This window comes from Nematostella vectensis, chromosome 15 (assembly GCF_932526225.1).
Source record: "Nematostella vectensis chromosome 15, jaNemVect1.1, whole genome shotgun sequence".
Lineage (NCBI taxonomy): Eukaryota > Metazoa > Cnidaria > Anthozoa > Actiniaria > Edwardsiidae > Nematostella > Nematostella vectensis.
In genome coordinates this window covers 12,190,266-12,210,507 of record NC_064048.1, presented here as the reverse complement: position 1 = coordinate 12,210,507, position 20,242 = coordinate 12,190,266, and the positions used below count along the sequence as shown (strand labels likewise).

The 20,242-nt window shown below is 42.9% G+C and overlaps 1 protein-coding gene across 1 annotated transcript in view; it reads right to left on the bottom strand.

Annotated features, from left to right (window-relative positions):
* Positions 1 to 14,868, bottom strand: part of LOC5506975 (prostatic acid phosphatase) — a 47,853-nt gene extending 32,985 nt beyond the window's left edge. The window contains exons 1-4 of the mRNA XM_048722944.1: positions 14,719 to 14,868; positions 12,817 to 12,909; positions 12,343 to 12,438; positions 11,685 to 11,771 (exon numbers count right to left, since the gene is read on the bottom strand). Of these exons, the coding sequence (XP_048578901.1) occupies positions 11,685 to 11,771; positions 12,343 to 12,438; positions 12,817 to 12,909; positions 14,719 to 14,838 (396 nt within the window). The 5' untranslated portion in view covers positions 14,839 to 14,868. The remainder of the gene's footprint in view (positions 1 to 11,684; positions 11,772 to 12,342; positions 12,439 to 12,816; positions 12,910 to 14,718) is intronic.
* Between the last annotated feature and the right edge of the window lie 5,374 nt (positions 14,869 to 20,242).

The window sequence follows — 20,242 nt, the reverse complement described above, 5'->3', positions numbered from 1 at the left end:
GCAGTACATGTGTATGACTATGGGTGCAGTACATGTGTTTGACTATGGGTGCAGTACCTGTGTTCGTCTATGGGTGCAGTACCTGTGTTTGAATATGGGTGCAGTACCTGTGTTTGATTATGGGTGCAGTACCTGTATATGTCTATGGGTGCAGTACCTGTGTTCGTCTATGGGTGCAGTACCTGTGTTCGTCTATGGGTGCAGTACCTGTGTTTGATTATGGGTGCAGTACCTGTATATGTCTATGGTTGCAGTACCTGTGTTCGTCTATGGGTGCAGTACCTGTGTTTGAATATGGGTGCAGTACATGTGTTTGACTATGGGTGCAGTACCTGTATATGTCTATGGGTGCAGTAACTGTGTTCGTCTATGGGTGCAGTACCTGTGTTCGTCTATGGGTGCAGTACCTGTGTTTGATTATGGGTGCAGTACCTGTATATGTCTATGGTTGCAGTACCTGTGTTCGTCTATGGGTGCAGTACCTGTGTTCGTCTATGGGTGCAGTACATGTGTTTGACTATGGGTGCAGTACCTGTGTTCGTCTATGGGTGCAGTACCTGTGTTTGACTATGGGTGCATCACCTGTGTTCGTCTATGGTTGCAGTACCTGTGTTCGTCTATGGGTGCAGTACATGTGTTTGACTATGGGTGCAGTACCTGTGTTCGTCTATCGGTGCAGTACCTGTGTTTGACTATGGGTGCAGTACCTGTATATGTCTATGGGTGCAGTACCTGTATATGTCTATGGGTGCAGTACCTGTGTTCGTCTATGGGTGCAGTACCTGTGTTTGACTATGGGTGCAGTACCTTTAAATGTCAATGGGTGCAGTACCTGTGTTTGACTATGGGTGCAGTACCTGTATATGTCTATGGGTGCAGTACCTGTATATGTCTATGGGTGCAGTACCTGTGTTTGACTATGGGTGCAGTACCTGTGTTTGACTATGGGTGCAGTCCCTGTGTTTGACTATGGGTGCAGTACCTGTATATGTCTATGGGTGCAGTACCTGTGTTTGTCTATGGGTGCAGTACCTGTATATGTCTATGGGTGCAGTACAGATGTTCGTCTATGGGTGCAGTACCTGTATATGTCTATGGGTGCAGTACCTGTGTTCGTCTATCGGTGCAGTACCTGTGTTTGACTATGGGTGCAGTACCTGTATATGTCTATGGGTGCAGTACCTGTGTTCGTCTATGGGTCCAGTACCTGTGTTTGACCATGGGTGCAGTACCTGTATATGTCTATGGGTGCAGTACCTGTGTTTGACTATGGGTGCAGTACCTGTTTATGTCTATGGGTGCAGAACATGTGTTCGTCTATGGGTGCAGTACCTGTGTACATCTATGGGTGCAGTACCTGTGTTTGTCTATGGGTGCAGTATTTGTATATGTCTATGGGTGCAGTACCTGTGTTCGTCTATGGGTGCAGTACCTGTGTTCGTCTATGGGTGCAGTACCTGTGTTCGTCTATGGGTGCAGTACCTGTGTTCGTCTATGGGTGCAGTACCTGTGTTCGTCTATGGGTGCAGTACCTGTGTTTGACTATGGGTGCAGTACCTGTATGTCTATGGGTGCAGTACATGTGTTCGTCTATGGGTGCAGTACCTGTGTACATCTATGGGTGCAGTACCTGTGTTTGTCTATGGGTGCAGTATTTGTATATGTCTATGGGTGCAGTACCTGTGTTCATCTATGGGTGCAGTACCTTATATGTCTATAGGTGCAGTACATGTGTTCGTCTATGGGTGCAGTACCTGTGTTCGTCTATGGGTGCAGTACCTGTGTTTGTCTATGGGTGCAGTACCTGTGTTTGACTAGGGCTGCAGTACTTGTGTTCGTCTATGGGTGCAGTACCTGTGTTCGTCTAAGGGTGCAGTACCTGTGTTCGTCTATGGGTGCAGTACCTGTGTTTGTCTATGGGTGCAGTACCTTATATGTCTATGGGTGCAGTACATGTGTTCGTCTATGGGTGCAGTACCTGTATATGTCTATGGGTGCAGTACCTGTATATGTCTATGGGTGCAGTACCTGTGTTCGTCTATGGGTGCAGTACCTGTGATCGTCTATGGGTGCAGTACATGTGTTCGTGTATGGGTGCAGTACCTGTGTTTGTCTTTGGGTGCAGTACCTGTGTTCGTCTATGGGTGCAGTACCTGTGTTCGTCTATGGGTGCAGTACCTGTGTTTGACTATGGGTGCAGTACATGTGTTCGTCTATGGGTGCAGTACCTGTGTTCGTCTATGGGTGCAGTACCTGTGTTCGTCTATGGGTGCAGTACCTGTGTTCGTCTATGGGTGCAGTACCTATGTTCGTCTAAGGGTGCAGTACCTGTGTTCGTCTATGGGTGCAGTACCTGTGTTCGTCTATGGGTGCAGTACCTTATATGTCTATGGGTGCAGTACATGTGTTCGTCTATGGGTGCAGTACCTGTATATGTCTATGGGTGCAGTACCTGTATATGTCTATGGGTGCAGTACCTGTGTTCGTCTATGGGTGCAGTACCTGTATATGTCTATGGGTGCAGTACATGTGTTCGTCTATGGGTGCAGTACCTGTGTACATCTATGGGTGCAGTACCTGTGTTTGTCTATGGGTGCAGTATTTGTATATGTCTATGGGTGCAGTACCTGTGTTCGTCTATGGGTGCAGTACCTGTGTTCGTCTATGGGTGCAGTACCTGTGTTCGTCTATGGGTGCAGTACCTGTGTTCGTCTATGGGTGCAGTACCTGTGTTCGTCTATGGGTGCAGTACCTGTGTTTGACTATGGGTGCAGTACCTGTATGTCTATGGGTGCAGTACATGTGTTCGTCTATGGGTGCAGTACCTGTGTACATCTATGGGTGCAGTACCTGTGTTTGTCTATGGGTGCAGTATTTGTATATGTCTATGGGTGCAGTACCTGTGTTCATCTATGGGTGCAGTACCTTATATGTCTATGGGTGCAGTACATGTGTTCGTCTATGGGTGCAGTACCTGTGTTCGTCTATGGGTGCAGTACCTCTGTTCGTCTATGGGTGCAGTACCTTATATGTCTATGGGTGCAGTACATGTGTTCGTCTATGGGTGCAGTACCTGTATATGTCTATGGGTGCAGTACCTGTATATGTCTATGGGTGCAGTACCTGTGTTCGTCTATGGGTGCAGTACCTGTGATCGTCTATGGGTGCAGTACATGTGTTCGTGTATGGGTGCAGTACCTGTGTTTGTCTATGGGTGCAGTACCTGTGTTTGACTAGGGCTGCAGTACTTGTGTTCGTCTATGGGTGCAGTACCTGTGTTCGTCTAAGGGTGCAGTACCTGTGTTCGTCTATGGGTGCAGTACCTGTGTTCGTCTATGGGTGCAGTACCTTATATGTCTATGGGTGCAGTACATGTGTTCGTCTATGGGTGCAGTACCTGTATATGTCTATGGGTGCAGTACCTGTATATGTCTATGGGTGCAGTACCTGTGTTCGTCTATGGGTGCAGTACCTGTGATCGTCTATGGGTGCAGTACATGTGTTCGTGTATGGGTGCAGTACCTGTGTTTGTCTTTGGGTGCAGTACCTGTGTTCGTCTATGGGTGCAGTACCTGTGTTCGTCTATGGGTGCAGTACCTGTGTTTGACTATGGGTGCAGTACATGTGTTCGTCTATGGGTGCAGTACCTGTGTTCGTCTATGGGTGCAGTACCTGTGTTCGTCTATGGGTGCAGTACCTGTGTTCGTCTATGGGTGCAGTACCTATGTTCGTCTAAGGGTGCAGTACCTGTGTTCGTCTATGGGTGCAGTACCTGTGTTCGTCTATGGGTGCAGTACCTTATATGTCTATGGGTGCAGTACATGTGTTCGTCTATGGGTGCAGTACCTGTATATGTCTATGGGTGCAGTACCTGTATATGTCTATGGGTGCAGTACCTGTGTTCGTCTATGGGTGCAGTACCTGTGATCGTCTATGGGTGCAGTACATGTGTTCGTGTATGGGTGCAGTACCTGTGTTTGTCTTTGGGTGCAGTACCTGTGTTCGTCTATGGGTGCAGTACCTGTGTTCGTCTATGGGTGCAGTACCTGTGTTTGACTATGGGTGCAGTACATGTGTTCGTCTATGGGTGCAGTACCTGTGTTCGTCTATGGGTGCAGTACCTGTGTTCGTCTATGGGTGCAGTACCTGTGTTCGTCTATGGGTGCAGTACCTGTGTTCGTCTATGGGTGCAGTACCTGTGTTTGACTATGGGTGCAGTACCTGTATATGTCTATGGGTGCAGTACCTGTGTTTGACTATGGGTGCAGTACCTGTGTTCGTCTATGGGTGCAGTACCTGTGTTTGTCTATGGGTGCAGTACAAGTGTTTGACTATGGGTGCAGTACCTGTATATGTCTATGGTTGCAGTACCTGTGTTCGTCTATGGGTGCAGTACCTGTGTTCGTCTATGGGTGCAGTACATGTGTTTGACTATGGGTGCAGTACCTGTGTTCGTCTATGGGTGCAGTACCTGTGTTTGACTATGGGTGCATCACCTGTGTTCGTCTATGGTTGCAGTACCTGTGTTCGTCTATGGGTGCAGTACATGTGTTTGACTATGGGTGCAGTACCTGTGTTCGTCTATCGGTGCAGTACCTGTGTTTGACTATAGGTACAGTACCTGTATATGTCTATGGGTGCAGTACCTGTATATGTCTATGGGTGCAGTACCTGTGTTCGTCTATGGGTGCAGTACCTGTGTTTGACTATGGGTGCAGTACCTGTATATGTCTATGGGTGCAGTACCTGTATATGTCTATGGGTGCAGTACCTGTGTTTGACTATGGGTGCAGTACCTGTGTTTGACTATGGGTGCAGTCCCTGTGTTTGACTATGGGTGCAGTACCTGTATATGTCTATGGGTGCAGTACCTGTGTTTGTCTATGGGTGCAGTACCTGTATATGTCTATGGGTGCAGTACAGATGTTCGTCTATGGGTGCAGTACCTGTATATGTCTATGGGTGCAGTACCTGTGTTCGTCTATCGGTGCAGTACCTGTGTTTGACTATGGGTGCAGTACCTGTATATGTCTATGGGTGCAGTACCTGTGTTCGTCTATGGGTGCAGTACCTTATATGTCTATGGGTGCAGTACATGTGTTTGTCTATGGGTGCAGTACCTGTGTTCGTCTATGGGTGCAGTACCTGTGTTCGTCTATGGGTGCAGTACCTTATATGTCTATGGGTGCAGTACATGTGTTCGTCTATGGGTGCAGTAATTGTATATGTCTATGGGTGCAGTACCTGTGTTTGACTATGGGTGCAGTATTTGTATATGTCTATGGGTGCAGTACCTGTGTTCGTCTATGGGTGCAGTACCTGTGTTTGACTATGGGTGCAGTATTTGTATATGTCTATGGGTGCAGTACCTGTGTTCGTCTATGGGTGCAGTACCTTATATGTCTATGGGTGCAGTACATGTGTTCGTCTATGGGTGCAGTACCTGTGTTCGTCTATGGGTGCAGTACCTGTGTTCGTCTATGGGTGCAGTACCTTATATGTCTATGGGTGCAGTACATGTGTTCGTCTATGGGTGCAGTACCTGTATATGTCTATGAGTGCAGTACCTGTATATGTCTATGGGTGCAGTACCTGTGTTCGTCTATGGGTGCAGTACCTGTGATCGTCTATGGGTGCAGTACATGTGTTCGTGTATGGGTGCAGTACCTGTGTTTGTCTATGGGTGCAGTACCTGTGTTTGACTAGGGCTGCAGTACTTGTGTTCGTCTATGGGTGCAGTACCTGTGTTCGTCTAAGGGTGCAGTACCTGTGTTCGTCTATGGGTGCAGTACCTGTGTTCCTCTATGGGTGCAGTACCTTATATGTCTATGGGTGCAGTACATGTGTTCGTCTATGGGTGCAGTACCTGTATATGTCTATGGGTGCAGTACCTGTATATGTCTATGGGTGCAGTACCTGTGTTCGTCTATGGGTGCAGTACCTGTGATCGTCTATGGGTGCAATACATGTGTTCGTGTATGGGTGCAGTACCTGTGTTTGTCTATGGGTGCAGTACCTGTGTTCGTCTATGGGTGCAGTACCTGTGTTCGTCTATGGGTGCAGTACCTGTGTTTGACTATGGGTGCAGTACATGTGTTCGTCTATGGGTGCAGTACCTGTGTTTGACTATGGGTGCAGTACATGTGTTCGTCTATGGGTGCAGTACCTGTGTTCGTCTATGGGTGCAGTACCTGTGTTCGTCTATGGGTGCAGTACCTGTGTTCGTCTATGGGTGCAGTACCTGTGTTCGTCTATGGGTGCAGTACATGTGTTCGTCTATGGGTGCAGTACATGTGTTCGTCTATGGGTGCAGTACCTGTATATGTCTATGAGTGCAGTACCTGTGATCGTCTATGGGTGCAGTACCTGTGTTCGTCTATGGGTGCAGTACCTGTGTTTGACTATGGGTGCAGTACCTGTATATGTCTATGGGTGCAGTACCTGTGTTTGACTATGGGTGCAGTACCTGTGTTCGTCTATGGGTGCAGTACCTGTGTTCGTCTATGGGTGCAGTACCTGTGTTCGTCTATGGGTGCAGTACCTGTGTTCGTCTATGGGTGCAGTACCTGTGATCGTCTATGGGTGCAGTACCTGTGTTCGTCTATGGGTGCAGTACCTGTGTTCGTCTATGGGTGCAGTACCTTATATGTCTATGGGTGCAGTACATGTGTTCGTCTATGGGTGCAGTACCTGTATATGTCTATGGGTGCAGTACCTGTATATGTCTATGGGTGCAGTACCTGTGTTCGTCTATGGGTGCAGTACCTGTGATCGTCTATGGGTGCAGTACATGTGTTCGTGTATGGGTGCAGTACCTGTGTTTGTCTTTGGGTGCAGTACCTGTGTTCGTCTATGGGTGCAGTACCTGTGTTCGTCTATGGGTGCAGTACCTGTGTTTGACTATGGGTGCAGTACATGTGTTCGTCTATGGGTGCAGTACCTGTGTTCGTCTATGGGTGCAGTACCTGTGTTCGTCTATGGGTGCAGTACCTGTGTTCGTCTATGGGTGCAGTACCTGTGTTCGTCTATGGGTGCAGTACCTGTGTTTGACTATGGGTGCAGTACCTGTATATGTCTATGGGTGCAGTACCTGTGTTTGACTATGGGTGCAGTACCTGTGTTCGTCTATGGGTACAGTACCTGTGATTGTCTATGGGTGCAGTACCTGTATATGTCTATGGGTGCAGTACCTGTATATGTCTATGGGTGCAGTACCTGTGTTCGTCTATGGGTGCAGTACCTGTGTTCGTCTATGGGTGCAGTACCTGTATATGTCTATGGGTGCAGTACCTGTGTTTGACTATGGGTGCAGTACCTGTGTTTGTCTATGGGTGCAGTACATGTGTTTGACTATGGGTGCAGTACCTGTATATGTCTATGGTTGCAGTACCTGTGTTCGTCTATGGGTGCAGTACCTGTGTTCGTCTATGGGTGCAGTACATGTGTTTGACTATGGGTGCAGTACCTGTGTTCGTCTATGGGTGCAGTACCTGTGTTTGACTATGGGTGCATCACCTGTGTTCGTCTATGGTTGCAGTACCTGTGTTCGTCTATGGGTGCAGTACATGTGTTTGACTATGGGTGCAGTACCTGTGTTCGTCTATCGGTGCAGTACCTGTGTTTGACTATGGGTGCAGTACCTGTATATGTCTATGGGTGCAGTACCTGTATATGTCTATGGGTGCAGTACCTGTGTTCGTCTATGGGTGCAGTACCTGTGTTTGACTATGGGTGCAGTACCTTTAAATGTATATGGGTGCAGTACCTGTGTTTGACTATGGGTGCAGTACCTGTATATGTCTATGGGTGCAGTACCTGTATATGTCTATGGGTGCAGTACCTGTGTTTGACTATGGGTGCAGTACCTGTGTTTGACTATGGGTGCAGTCCCTGTGTTTGACTATGGGTGCAGTACCTGTATATGTCTATGGGTGCAGTACCTGTGTTTGTCTATGGGTGCAGTACCTGTATATGTCTATGGGTGCAGTACAGATGTTCGTCTATGGGTGCAGTACCTGTATATGTCTATGGGTGCAGTACCTGTGTTCGTCTATCGGTGCAGTACCTGTGTTTGACTATGGGTGCAGTACCTGTATATGTCTATGGGTGCAGTACCTGTGTTCGTCTATGGGTGCAGTACCTTATATGTCTATGGGTGCAGTACATGTGTTTGTCTATGGGTGCAGTACCTGTGTTCGTCTATGGGTGCAGTACCTGTGTTCGTCTATGGGTGCAGTACCTTATATGTCTATGGGTGCAGTACATGTGTTCGTCTATGGGTGCAGTACCTGTATATGTCTATGGGTGCAGTACCTGTGTTTGACTATGGGTGCAGTATTTGTATATGTCTATGGGTGCAGTACCTGTGTTCGTCTATGGGTGCAGTACCTGTGTTTGACTATGGGTGCAGTATTTGTATATGTCTATGGGTGCAGTACCTGTGTTCGTCTATGGGTGCAGTACCTTATATGTCTATGGGTGCAGTACCTGTGATCGTCTATGGGTGCAGTACATGTGTTCGTGTATGGGTGCAGTACCTGTGTTTGTCTATGGGTGCAGTACCTGTGTTTGACTAGGGCTGCAGTACTTGTGTTCGTCTATGGGTGCAGTACCTGTGTTCGTCTAAGGGTGCAGTACCTGTGTTCGTCTATGGGTGCAGTACCTGTGTTCCTCTATGGGTGCAGTACCTTATATGTCTATGGGTGCAGTACATGTGTTCGTCTATGGGTGCAGTACCTGTATATGTCTATGGGTGCAGTACCTGTATATGTCTATGGGTGCAGTACCTGTGTTCGTCTATGGGTGCAGTACCTGTGATTGTCTATGGGTGCAATACATGTGTTCGTGTATGGGTGCAGTACCTGTGTTTGTCTATGGGTGCAGTACCTGTGTTCGTCTATGGGTGCAGTACCTGTGTTCGTCTATGGGTGCAGTACCTGTGTTTGACTATGGGTGCAGTACATGTGTTCGTCTATGGGTGCAGTACCTGTGTTTGACTATGGGTGCAGTACATGTGTTCGTCTATGGGTGCAGTACCTGTGTTCGTCTATGGGTGCAGTACCTGTGTTCGTCTATGGGTGCAGTACCTGTGTTCGTCTATGGGTGCAGTACCTGTGTTCGTCTATGGGTGCAGTACATGTGTTCGTCTATGGGTGCAGTACATGTGTTCGTCTATGGGTGCAGTACCTGTATATGTCTATGAGTGCAGTACCTGTGATCGTCTATGGGTGCAGTACCTGTGTTCGTCTATGGGTGCAGTACCTGTGTTTGACTATGGGTGCAGTACCTGTATATGTCTATGGGTGCAGTACCTGTGTTTGACTATGGGTGCAGTACCTGTGTTCGTCTATGGGTGCAGTACCTGTGTTCGTCTATGGGTGCAGTACCTGTGTTCGTCTATGGGTGCAGTACCTGTGTTCGTCTATGGGTGCAGTACCTGTGTTCGTCTATGGGTGCAGTACATGTGTTCGTCTATGGGTGCAGTACATGTGTTCGTCTATGGGTGCAGTACCTGTATATGTCTATGAGTGCAGTACCTGTGATCGTCTATGGGTGCAGTACCTGTGTTCGTCTATGGGTGCAGTACCTGTGTTTGACTATGGGTGCAGTACCTGTATATGTATATGGGTGCAGTACCTGTGTTTGACTATGGGTGCAGTACCTGTGTTTGTCTATGGGTGCAGTACCTGTGTTCGTCTATGGGTGCAGTACCTGTGTTCGTCTATGGGTGCAGTACCTGTGTTCGTCTATGGGTGCAGTACCTGTGTTCGTCTATGGGTGCAGTACCTGTATATGTCTATGGGTGCAGTACCTGTGTTTGTCTATGGGTGCAGTGCCTGTGTTTGTCTATGGGTGCAGTACCTGTGTTTGTCTATGGGTGCAGTACCTGTGTTCGTCTATGGGTGCAGTACCTGTGTTCGTCTATGGGTGCAGTACATGTGTTCGTCTATGGGTGCAGTACATGTGTTTGACTATGGGTGCAGTACCTGTGTTCGTCTATGCGTGCAGTACCTGTGTTTGTCTATGGGTGCAGTACCTGTATATGTCTATGGGTGCAGTACCTGTGTTCGTCTATGGATGCAGTACATGTGATCGTCTATGGGTGCAGTACATGTGTTTGACTATGGGTGCAGTACCTGTGTTCGTCTATGGGTGCAGTACCTGTGTTTGTCTATGGGTGCAGTACCTGTATATGTCTATGGGTGCAGTACCTGTGTTCGACTATGGGTGCAGTACATGTGTTTGACTATGGGTGGAGTACCTGTGTTTGTCTATGGGTGCAGTCCCTGTGTTTGTCTATGGGTGCAGTACATGTGTTTGACTATGGGTGCAGTACCTGTGTTCGTCTATGGGTGCAGTACCTGTGTTCGTCTATGGGTGCAGTACATGTGTTCGTCTATGGGTGCAGTACATGTGTTTGACTATGGGTGCAGTACCTGTGTTCGTCTATGGGTGCAGTACCTGTGTTTGTCTATGGGTGCAGTACCTGTATATGTCTATGGGTGCAGTACCTGTGTTCGACTATGGGTGCAGTACATGTGTTTGACTATGGGTGGAGTACCTGTGTTTGTCTATGGGTGCAGTCCCTGTGTTTGTCTATGGGTGCAGTACATGTGTTTGACTATGGGTGCAGTACCTGTGATCGTCTATGGGTGCAGTACCTGTGATCGTCTATGGGTGCAGTACATGTGTTCGTCTATGGGTGCAGTACCTGTATATGTCTATGGGTGCAGTACATTATATGTCTATGGGTGCAGTACATGTGTTCGTCTATTGGTGCAGTACCTGTATATGTCTATGGGTGCAGTACCTGTGTTTGACTATGGGTGGAGTACCTGTATATGTCTATGGGTGCAGTACCTGTGTTCGCCTATGGGTGCAGCACATGTGTTCGTCTATGGTGCAGTACCTGTGTTCGTCTATGGGTGCAGTACATGTGTTCGTGTATGGGTGCAGTACCTGTGTTTGTCTATGGGTGCAGTACCTGTGTTCGTCTATAGGTGCAGTACCTGTGTTCGTCTATGGGTGCAGTACCTGTGTTTGACTATGGGTGCAATACCTGTGTTCGTCTATCGGTGCAGTACCTGTGTTCTTCTATGGGTGCAGTACCTGTGTTCGTCTATGGGTGCAGTACCTGTGTTTGTCTATGGGTGCAGTACATGTATTCGTCTATGGGTGCAGTACCTGTGTTCGTCTATGGGTGCAGTACCTGTGTTTGACTATGGGTGCAATACCTGTGTTCGTCTATCGGTGCAGTACCTGTGTTCTTCTATGGGTGCAGTACCTGTGTTCGTCTATGGGTGCAGTACCTGTGTTCGTCTATGGGTGCAGTACCTGTGTTCGTCTATGGGTGCAGTACCTGTGTTCGTCTATGGGTGCAGTACCTGTGTTCGTCTATGGGTGCAGTACCTGTGTTCGTCTATGAGTGCAGTACATGTGTTCGTCTATGGGTGCAGTACCTGTGTTCGTCTATCGGTGCAGTACCTGTGTTCGTCTATGGGTGCAGTACATGTGTTCGTCTATGGGTGCAGTACCTGTGTTCGTCTATGGGTGCAGTACCTGTGTTCGTCTATGGGTGCAGTACCTGTGTTTGTCTATGGGTGCAGTACCTGTGTTTGACTATGGGTGCAGTACCTGTGTTCGTCTATGGGTGCAGTACCTGTGTTCGTCTATCGGTGCAGTACCTGTGGTCCTTTGGGTGGGTACAGTCCATTCAGTTGAGCCTGGGCACTCATTATTGTCCGATCCTTATCTGTACTTCTGCAATACACCTACACGAAACAAAGGATTATTAGGTTTTCCCGATTTTCAATTACAACACAGTAAACAATGCAATATGGGTTGAAAACAACCTGACAACAACTTCAGCCCATAGGGAAATTTTGTATGGACAGCAAAACATCTTACAGTACCATTATGCAACATAATGTACACATATAACCAAACAATATAGAACACCAAGGAGCTTTTATGCAACGTGACGTACAAATAACACAACAACAACATACAACACCAGGGGCTTTCATGCAACGTGACATACAAATAACACAATGACAGCTTACAACACCAGGAGCTTACATTTAAAGTGACGTACAAATAACACAACAATATCTCACAACACCAAGCACTACCATGCAACATGACATACAAGTAACACAATTACTGTCGAATCAGTTGTATTGCAACCTGCATTTTCAGAACAGGATTTGTTTTGGTTTTCTGTTCAAATCGATGCTTTGAAAATGTGGTGTTGCGATACAACGGATTCAACAGTCATAACATTATAACAATATGCCTTAATCAGTTTGCTTGAAAATTGTAATTCATTTTCAACACCCTCACCTGATTTCGAATGTATGAGCTGTTTAAAAAATTAGTGGATTCCATGTAGCGGTTCCTCAGGAATTTCCCAAGATAGTATTCCTGTTGCATGCCAAGCTGGTGAATAAAAGAAACATTAAAAATACACCAGTCCTAAATTAACTTGTTAACTGAAATTATGGAAAAACTCTGGCATATGCACGCTACAATTTCAGTTTCAATTGCATGGTTCTTGAAAACTGAATTTTCCCATCAAAATGTATTGTTGTTTAATTCAAACACATAAAATTTCTGTTCTTATTCTGTAACTCATGAGATTTTTGCTTTTACAATGAATTTTCCATCCTCGCATAATGGCACATTGAAAAAGCTCCATTAACACCCCCCCCCCCCTAAAAGTCAAATGGTTACCTCTTCCTCACTTATCAAAATCTCACCTTGCCCCCCCCCCCCCCTTCTTAAGCTAAATGATTGGTGACTCATGAAAACTCTTACCTGGGTTAGTTGACCAAACCCCTGAGGCCAGTAATTAGCATATGGGTCACTTGGATATGACCTAATGGCTGATCTGTCACCATGGCGATAAACCTGAAAAGGTTTTTATCAAATTAAGAGTACTGACCCATTAAAGAGTGGGCTCTACCCACTAACAATAAAATAAGAGGAGTTTTCAATAAAAGGGTGTCAAAAATCGTGTACCAGAAAAGTTAAATACATGCTGCTTTGGTTTTGGTGTCTCTTTACATTTAAATATGTCAGTATTCTTGTGTAGTGTTTCCATTCAAAAATCTTTATTGTGAGCTGTTAAAACAGAATTTTTATTCTGCAAAAAACACAGTTTTTCTCGATGATTTTCAATGTCAATTGAAACACTAAAATAATAACATTCCCTGTATTATTTCATAAGTTTGGAAAATGTTTTCCATGGTGGTGCAAACACTATCAACTTCACTACTCAACATACTCTATTATCCAAAGCTATACCGTAAAGCTATGTAAAACTATTAAAATTATTTTGATACACAAATTTTGCCATTGGAAGGCCTGAGGTTCTAATGAATCCTCTCTAAATACTTTTGAAAGTATAAAATAAAACAAGAGCTGGACGATGGTGAAACCCAGCAGACTTATTTTTGAAATTTGAATATTATACCTTATTTGCTTCGGGCAATATCGCCCACAAAATATATGTGCCTCACAATTCAAATCAACAAACTGTAAATGTATGGCATTTCTTATTTGTTCATAGTAAAAAGTATAGTCAAGTCTGATCATATTGTAGTTCATTTTTTAATAATTAACTTCTAAGACACCAATATAGCCTTTTTCAGGTTATGTTCTGAGTCTTCTTGACAAGAATGCTCCTGAACCAAAACCATTAGAGCTTACATACAAACCTGGGAGAGGGAACCTTTACCAAAAATGGCTTGTTCAACTGCCAAATACAACCAAACCGAATGTCTTAATATAAAAATTTCTAGAACTCTTAACAAAAAAGACATATATCCTTAATTCAGAACATTGGATTTTATGTTAAAGCTAGCGTAGCAGGTTATATGTATTAGCTTTTAAAGCAGTGTTTCTAGGTAATACTTTTGGTGTCTGGGGGAACAAAGGTTTTGAATAATCAATGTTTTAAAGAGGTTAAATTATGACACTAAAACATATAAAAAATGGGACAATAAAAATCAATATGTCTCAATGGCTATATCAATATTAAAAACATGACAGAAAAATAAGACAAATGCTTCTCATACAATGTTGTAATTTTTGAGAAACAAAATTGCTTAGCAACAAGGACATTAGAATTATAAATGGATAAATGATGATTTTCAAAGACTTTAGCTTTCCATTTAGTTTATTGTACAAGCATCACGACTAGAATAAATAAATATGTAGGAAAACAATATTTTTATGCTAAAATCCTTGTATGGCTTTCAAATCTCCCTAAAATCATAAATCTTATAAAATGACATTGAATTTCCTTTTAAAATTTAAATTACTAAAAAGCAACTTTTAACTGAAAAATACTAGTCGAATAACTTCTTTAAATGTATAAAGTTTATTGAATATTTAGTCAGCTCTCGCCGAAGACAAATAACTTACTGCCTTAGTCCCTAGAACAATAATAGACATTTCCAAACGTGATCACAACACGTACTTTACCAAATAAAACAACATCAAAGAAGTTCCCGTGATAGAAAAAAGTGTCAGTGAAATATTTTCACGAAACATCGCCTTCTACATTTTAGTTTCTACATTCGCCACGTCACTTCTATGAATTTGTAAAGCTTTTTTTTTCTTTTAATTTCTCCCTTTGTTTTGTTTAGTTTATAAAGCCATTGAAATCAAATTGTGTTCATTGGATGTTAGCCTTTGATCGTGCTCATATCTTACCAGATTTGCCATGCGTAATATCTTCTCGGCATTAGTGGAGAATTTTAGTGAAGACAGACAGAATACGAGTAAAAGTCTAATTACATTCAAGCTGATCATTTGTTTTGCTCCGTCCGCCATTTTGTCTAAATGGTTAAATGGGGGAAGAGAAGAACTGGGAACGAGGAGGCGGTTATGGCCTATTATACTAGCGACGACTCGATCGAACTAGCATAATTTCTGGCATAATCGCTCAAAAATAGCAAATCACCAAATAACGAGTATTTCGCGAGTAAGCGTGAGTTTGTGTGAGAGAAAACGATTATGACGCGGCGTCTTTATTTTGCAACTTTATTTGAGGTATAAATAAAGTGCTTTTCCTCTTGGTAGCTTGGTAGCCTATACAAATATAAAACGCACATTTTTTGTTTGCATTTTAAAGTGGCTCTTATTGATAATTGAAATTGATTTGCACATTTAAAGCCATTTACTTTGCATTACTTGACCCATCATAGTACGATTGCCGCTGTCATAGTTTACTAAACCAGTTGTACGAAATGATAATTATATCGATGCTCAAAGATGGTGATCACATATTATAATTTGAAAATTGTATGACCCAAAAAATCTGGATGAAATGCACACATTTTTTTGCATAACCTCATTTATCTCTTAGAATGTATCATTTAAAAGTGAAATCGCTTTTGTATTTCTTTACTGCAAATGTTGTTTTTATTTTTATAACAATAAATATTATTTTACTACTACTTTATTTACTTATTTTATTTTATTTTTATTTATTTTTTTTTTTTGGGGGGGGGGGCTGAGGATGAGGGAAGGGGTGGGAATGGTAAAACAAACTTGTTCTCAGTCCCTATCTTGCTCTCGTGAAACTGGGGATGGCTGTTTAGAACCTTATGGTAACGACGCCATACATTTATATTTATATCCACGGAGAATCTATTATTTATATACATAAAACATACAAATTCAAATAAAGAAAAATATAAATTCGCCTCCTCTTTCAACCATTTTGTTTGTCTTACAAATAGACTTTGCTTGATAAACAATAACTTGTTAAAAACTAGGTAGCAACTGCGATATTGTATGAAGAGAGTGCCCCTCCCCTACCCCTGCTATTGTTGACATTATTGGAACAAATCTAGATTGCGTTATATCACATAAAAAGGCTCAATAAACTGTTATCACTCCCCTCTCCACTCATGAAAGGGGTAGCGTCATGGCACTGCGCATGTCTGGAGTCAGTGTTTATTGTAGGCTTTCAATTGTCTACACACAGTTGAACTTTAATAGTTGTCAATGCTTTGTTAAAATAATATTCGATATTTTACTGAATGTTTATTGACAGTTTGTGGGCATTTCCTTTGAATTCAAGTCTTCCACATGTACCAAAGGCTCTTAGGTCAACATTAGAATTTGACTGAAATTCATTGTGTCCTGGCCGGAGAGCTATTGCAAAGCTCTTCATCACACTGCACATTTAAGCATATTCTATGTATGCTTCTTTGTACAAAATGTACCCCTCCTAATAAAACATTAAAGATCACATAACTTGTTTACTTCCTCGACTCTTTGCTTTTTATTTTTGTTTTCTTACTAGGAAAATATCGAATGCAAATAATCAGTAAATTTAGCAAGCTCATTTTGCTAGCTGTATATAATGCATATCAAGCCTGTATCTTTAGTATCCTGGATCAGGTAGACGAACCTATGTCACACCACTTTTTTGATGAGTATTATAAAAAAAATACTAAAACACGTTATCTTGAACTGTGTAAAAAAAAAAAAAAAAACATAGAGAAAAAAAAAGGCCATTGGCCTGGGATCGAACCCGGCCTGAAGAACAAAACGGAAACCATACATACGGATTACCCAATCGGTATGGCAGCACAAGGCTTTTACGGAAGGCTGTAAAGAACCCGAAGGCCCCAAGCACCGATATTTCCGGCGAATATGCTGTACAACACTCTTGCAAGGTATTCCAACCCGGGCATTAATGGGGAGGACAATAACCAGGATCCCAGGCCTGTAATACGGTTACGCCACGCACAGCTCGCTGAGATATAGGATGAAAAAAAAATACAGGTCTATGTGGGCGTTTTGGGTCCCTTGGGGGCTCGCTATGTCGGCGTGGCATCGTAACGCTCGCGGGAGCATTGTCTTTTATTGTGTACAGAATGTCTCTGTCGTTTTTTGCTTTACTTTTAGTTTTGCTTCATTTTTATTATTATTTTTTTGTCTTTTTATTTACAGTTCTATGTACAGTATTTGACCATAGCTATGATAACAATTATTCAAAATTATTGTAACCAACTATTGTAACCAATTATCGTAAACCAACTTGACTGCAAAACACTATTAGACATTTCTTTCATGTGACTGCGAAGTTGACATGTCAACATCTAGAGGGGCTTCACCCAACAAGGAATCATGGGGTACCATGAAAGCACGGTGTCGCGGAAAATTTTCCTGCCCCATTTATCAGGAACATCTGTGCAGCCGATGCCCTTAGTTGGATGGGGTGCACAGGTGCTTTGGGTATGGCCCTGAAGATGGCACGGTGACCACAAGATGTATCTGAATGAAACTGTATACTTATTTAAAATTTTAAAAACATTTGAGTGTTACTTACTTAGTTACAGTAGTTCTTTTGAATATCATTATTTACGTGTATAATTTAGATGAGTAATAAATACTTCTTATTTGTCTCGTACAGCTCGTATCGTTCCTCCTAAATAACAAACAAAATAATGTGTGTTATTATCTTGGTGCAAAGGAATCTACAGTAGTTTTGTAATCAAATAATTGTTTTACTATTAACTCACTTGTTCTTTCAACCAGTTTGTTGGTCTCACAAATAGACTTTTAATAAACTTGTATCCCTCCCCTCTCCACTCATTAAAGGGGCAGCATCATGGCACTGCGCATGTCTGGAGTCAGTGTTTCTTGTAGGCTTTCAATTGTCTACACACAGTTGAACTTTAATAGTTGTCAATGCTTTGTTAAAATAATATTCGATATTTTACTGAATGTTTATTGACAGTTTGTGGGCATTTCCTTTGAATTCAAGTCTTCCACATGTACCAAAGGCTCTTAGGTCAACATTAGAATTTGACTGAAATTCATTGTGTCCTGGCCGGAGAGCTATTGCAAAGCTCTTCATCACACTGCACTTTTAAGCATATTCTATGTATGCTTCTTTGTACAAAATGTACCCCTCCTAATAAAACATTAAAGATCACATAACTTGTTTATTTCCTTGACTCTTTGCTTTTTATTTTTGTTCTCTTACTAGGAAAATATCGAATACAAATAATCAGTAAAGCTAGCAAGCTCATTTTGCTAGCTGTATATAATGCATATCAAGCCTGTATCTTTAGTATCCGGGATCAGGTAGACGAACCTATGTCACACCACTTTTTTGATGAGTATTATAAAAAAAATACTAAAAAACGTTATCTTGAACTGTGTAAAAAAAAAAAAAAAAAAAAAAAAACATAGAGAAAAAAAAGGCCATTGGCCTGGGATCGAACCCGGCCTAAAGAACAAAACGGAAACCATACATACGGATTACCCAATCGGTATGGCAGCACAAGGCTTTTACGGAAGGCTGTAAAGAACCCGAAGGCCCCAAGCACCGATATTTCCGGCGAATATGCTGTACAACACTCTTGCAAGGTATTCCAACCCGCGCATTAATGGGGAGGATAATAACCAGGATCCCAGGCCTGTAATACGGTTACGCCACGCACAGCTCGCTGAGATATAGGATTAAAAAAAATACAGGTCTATGTGGGCGTTTTGAGTCCCTTGGGGGCTCGCTATGTCGGCGTGGCATCGTAACGCACGCGGGCGCATTGTCTTTTATTGTGTACAGAATGTCTCTGTCGTTTTTTGCTTTACTTTTAGTTTTGCTTTATTTTTATTATTATTTTTTTGTCTTTTTATTTACAGTTCTATGTACAGTATTTGACCATAGCTATGATAACAATTATTCAAAATTATTGTTACCAACTATTGTAACCAATTATCGTAAACCAACTTGACTGCAAAACACTATTAGACATTTCTTTCATGTGACTGCGAAGTTGACATGTCAACATCTAGAGGGGCTTCACCCAACAATGAATCATGGGGGACCATGAAAGCACGGTGTCGCGGAAAATTTTCCTGCCCCATTTATCAGGAACATCTGTGCAGCCGATGCCCTTAGTTGGATGGGGTGCACAGGTGCTTTGGGTATGGCCCTGTAGATGGCACAGTGACCACAAGATGTATCTGAATGAAACTGTATACTTATTTAAAATTTTAAAAACATGTGAGTGTTACTTACTTAGTTACAGTAGTTCTTTTGAATATTATTATTTACGTGTATAATTTAGATTAGTAATAAATACTTCTCATTTGTCTCGTAGAGCTCGTATCGTTCCTCCTAAATAACAAACAAAATAATGTGTGTTATTATCTTGGTGCAAAGGAATCTACAGTAGTTTTGTAATCAAATAATTGTTTTACTATTAACACACTTGTTCTTTCAACCAGTTTGTTGGTCTCACAAATAGACTTTTAATAAACTTGTATCCCTCCCCTCTCCACTCATTAAAGGGGCAGCGTCATGGCACTGCGCATGTCTGGAGTCAGTGTTTCTTGTAGGCTTTCAATTGTCTACACACAGTTGAACTTTAATAGTTGTCAATGCTTTGTTAAAATAATATTCGATATTTTACTGAATGTTTATTGACAGTTTGTGGGCATTTCCTTTGAATTCAAGTCTTCCACATGTACCAAAGGCTCTTAGGTCAACATTAGAATTTGACTGAAATTCATTGTGTCCTGGCCGGAGAGCTATTGCAAAGCTCTTCATCACACTGCACTTTTAAGCATATTCTATGTATGCTTCTTTGTACAAAATGTACCCCTCCTAATAAAACATTAAAGATCACATAACTTGTTTATTTCCTTGACTCTTTGCTTTTTATTTTTGTTCTCTTACTAGGAAAATATCGAATACAAATAATCAGTAAAGCTAGCAAGCTCATTTTGCTAGCTGTATATAATGCATATCAAGCCTGTATCTTTAGTATCCGGGATCAGGTAGACGAACCTATGTCACACCACTTTTTTGATGAGTATTATAAAAAAAATACTAAAAAACGTTATCTTGAACTGTGTAAAAAAAAAAAAAAAAAAAAAAAACATAGAGAAAAAAAAGGCCATTGGCCTGGGATCGAACCCGGCCTAAAGAACAAAACGGAAACCATACATACGGATTACCCAATCGGTATGGCAGCACAAGGCTTTTACGGAAGGCTGTAAAGAACCCGAAGGCCCCAAGCACCGATATTTCCGGCGAATATGCTGTACAACACTCTTGCAAGGTATTCCAACCCGCGCATTAATGGGGAGGATAATAACCAGGATCCCAGGCCTGTAATACGGTTACGCCACGCACAGCTCGCTGAGATATAGGATTAAAAAAAATACAGGTCTATGTGGGCGTTTTGGGTCCCTTGGGGGCTCGCTA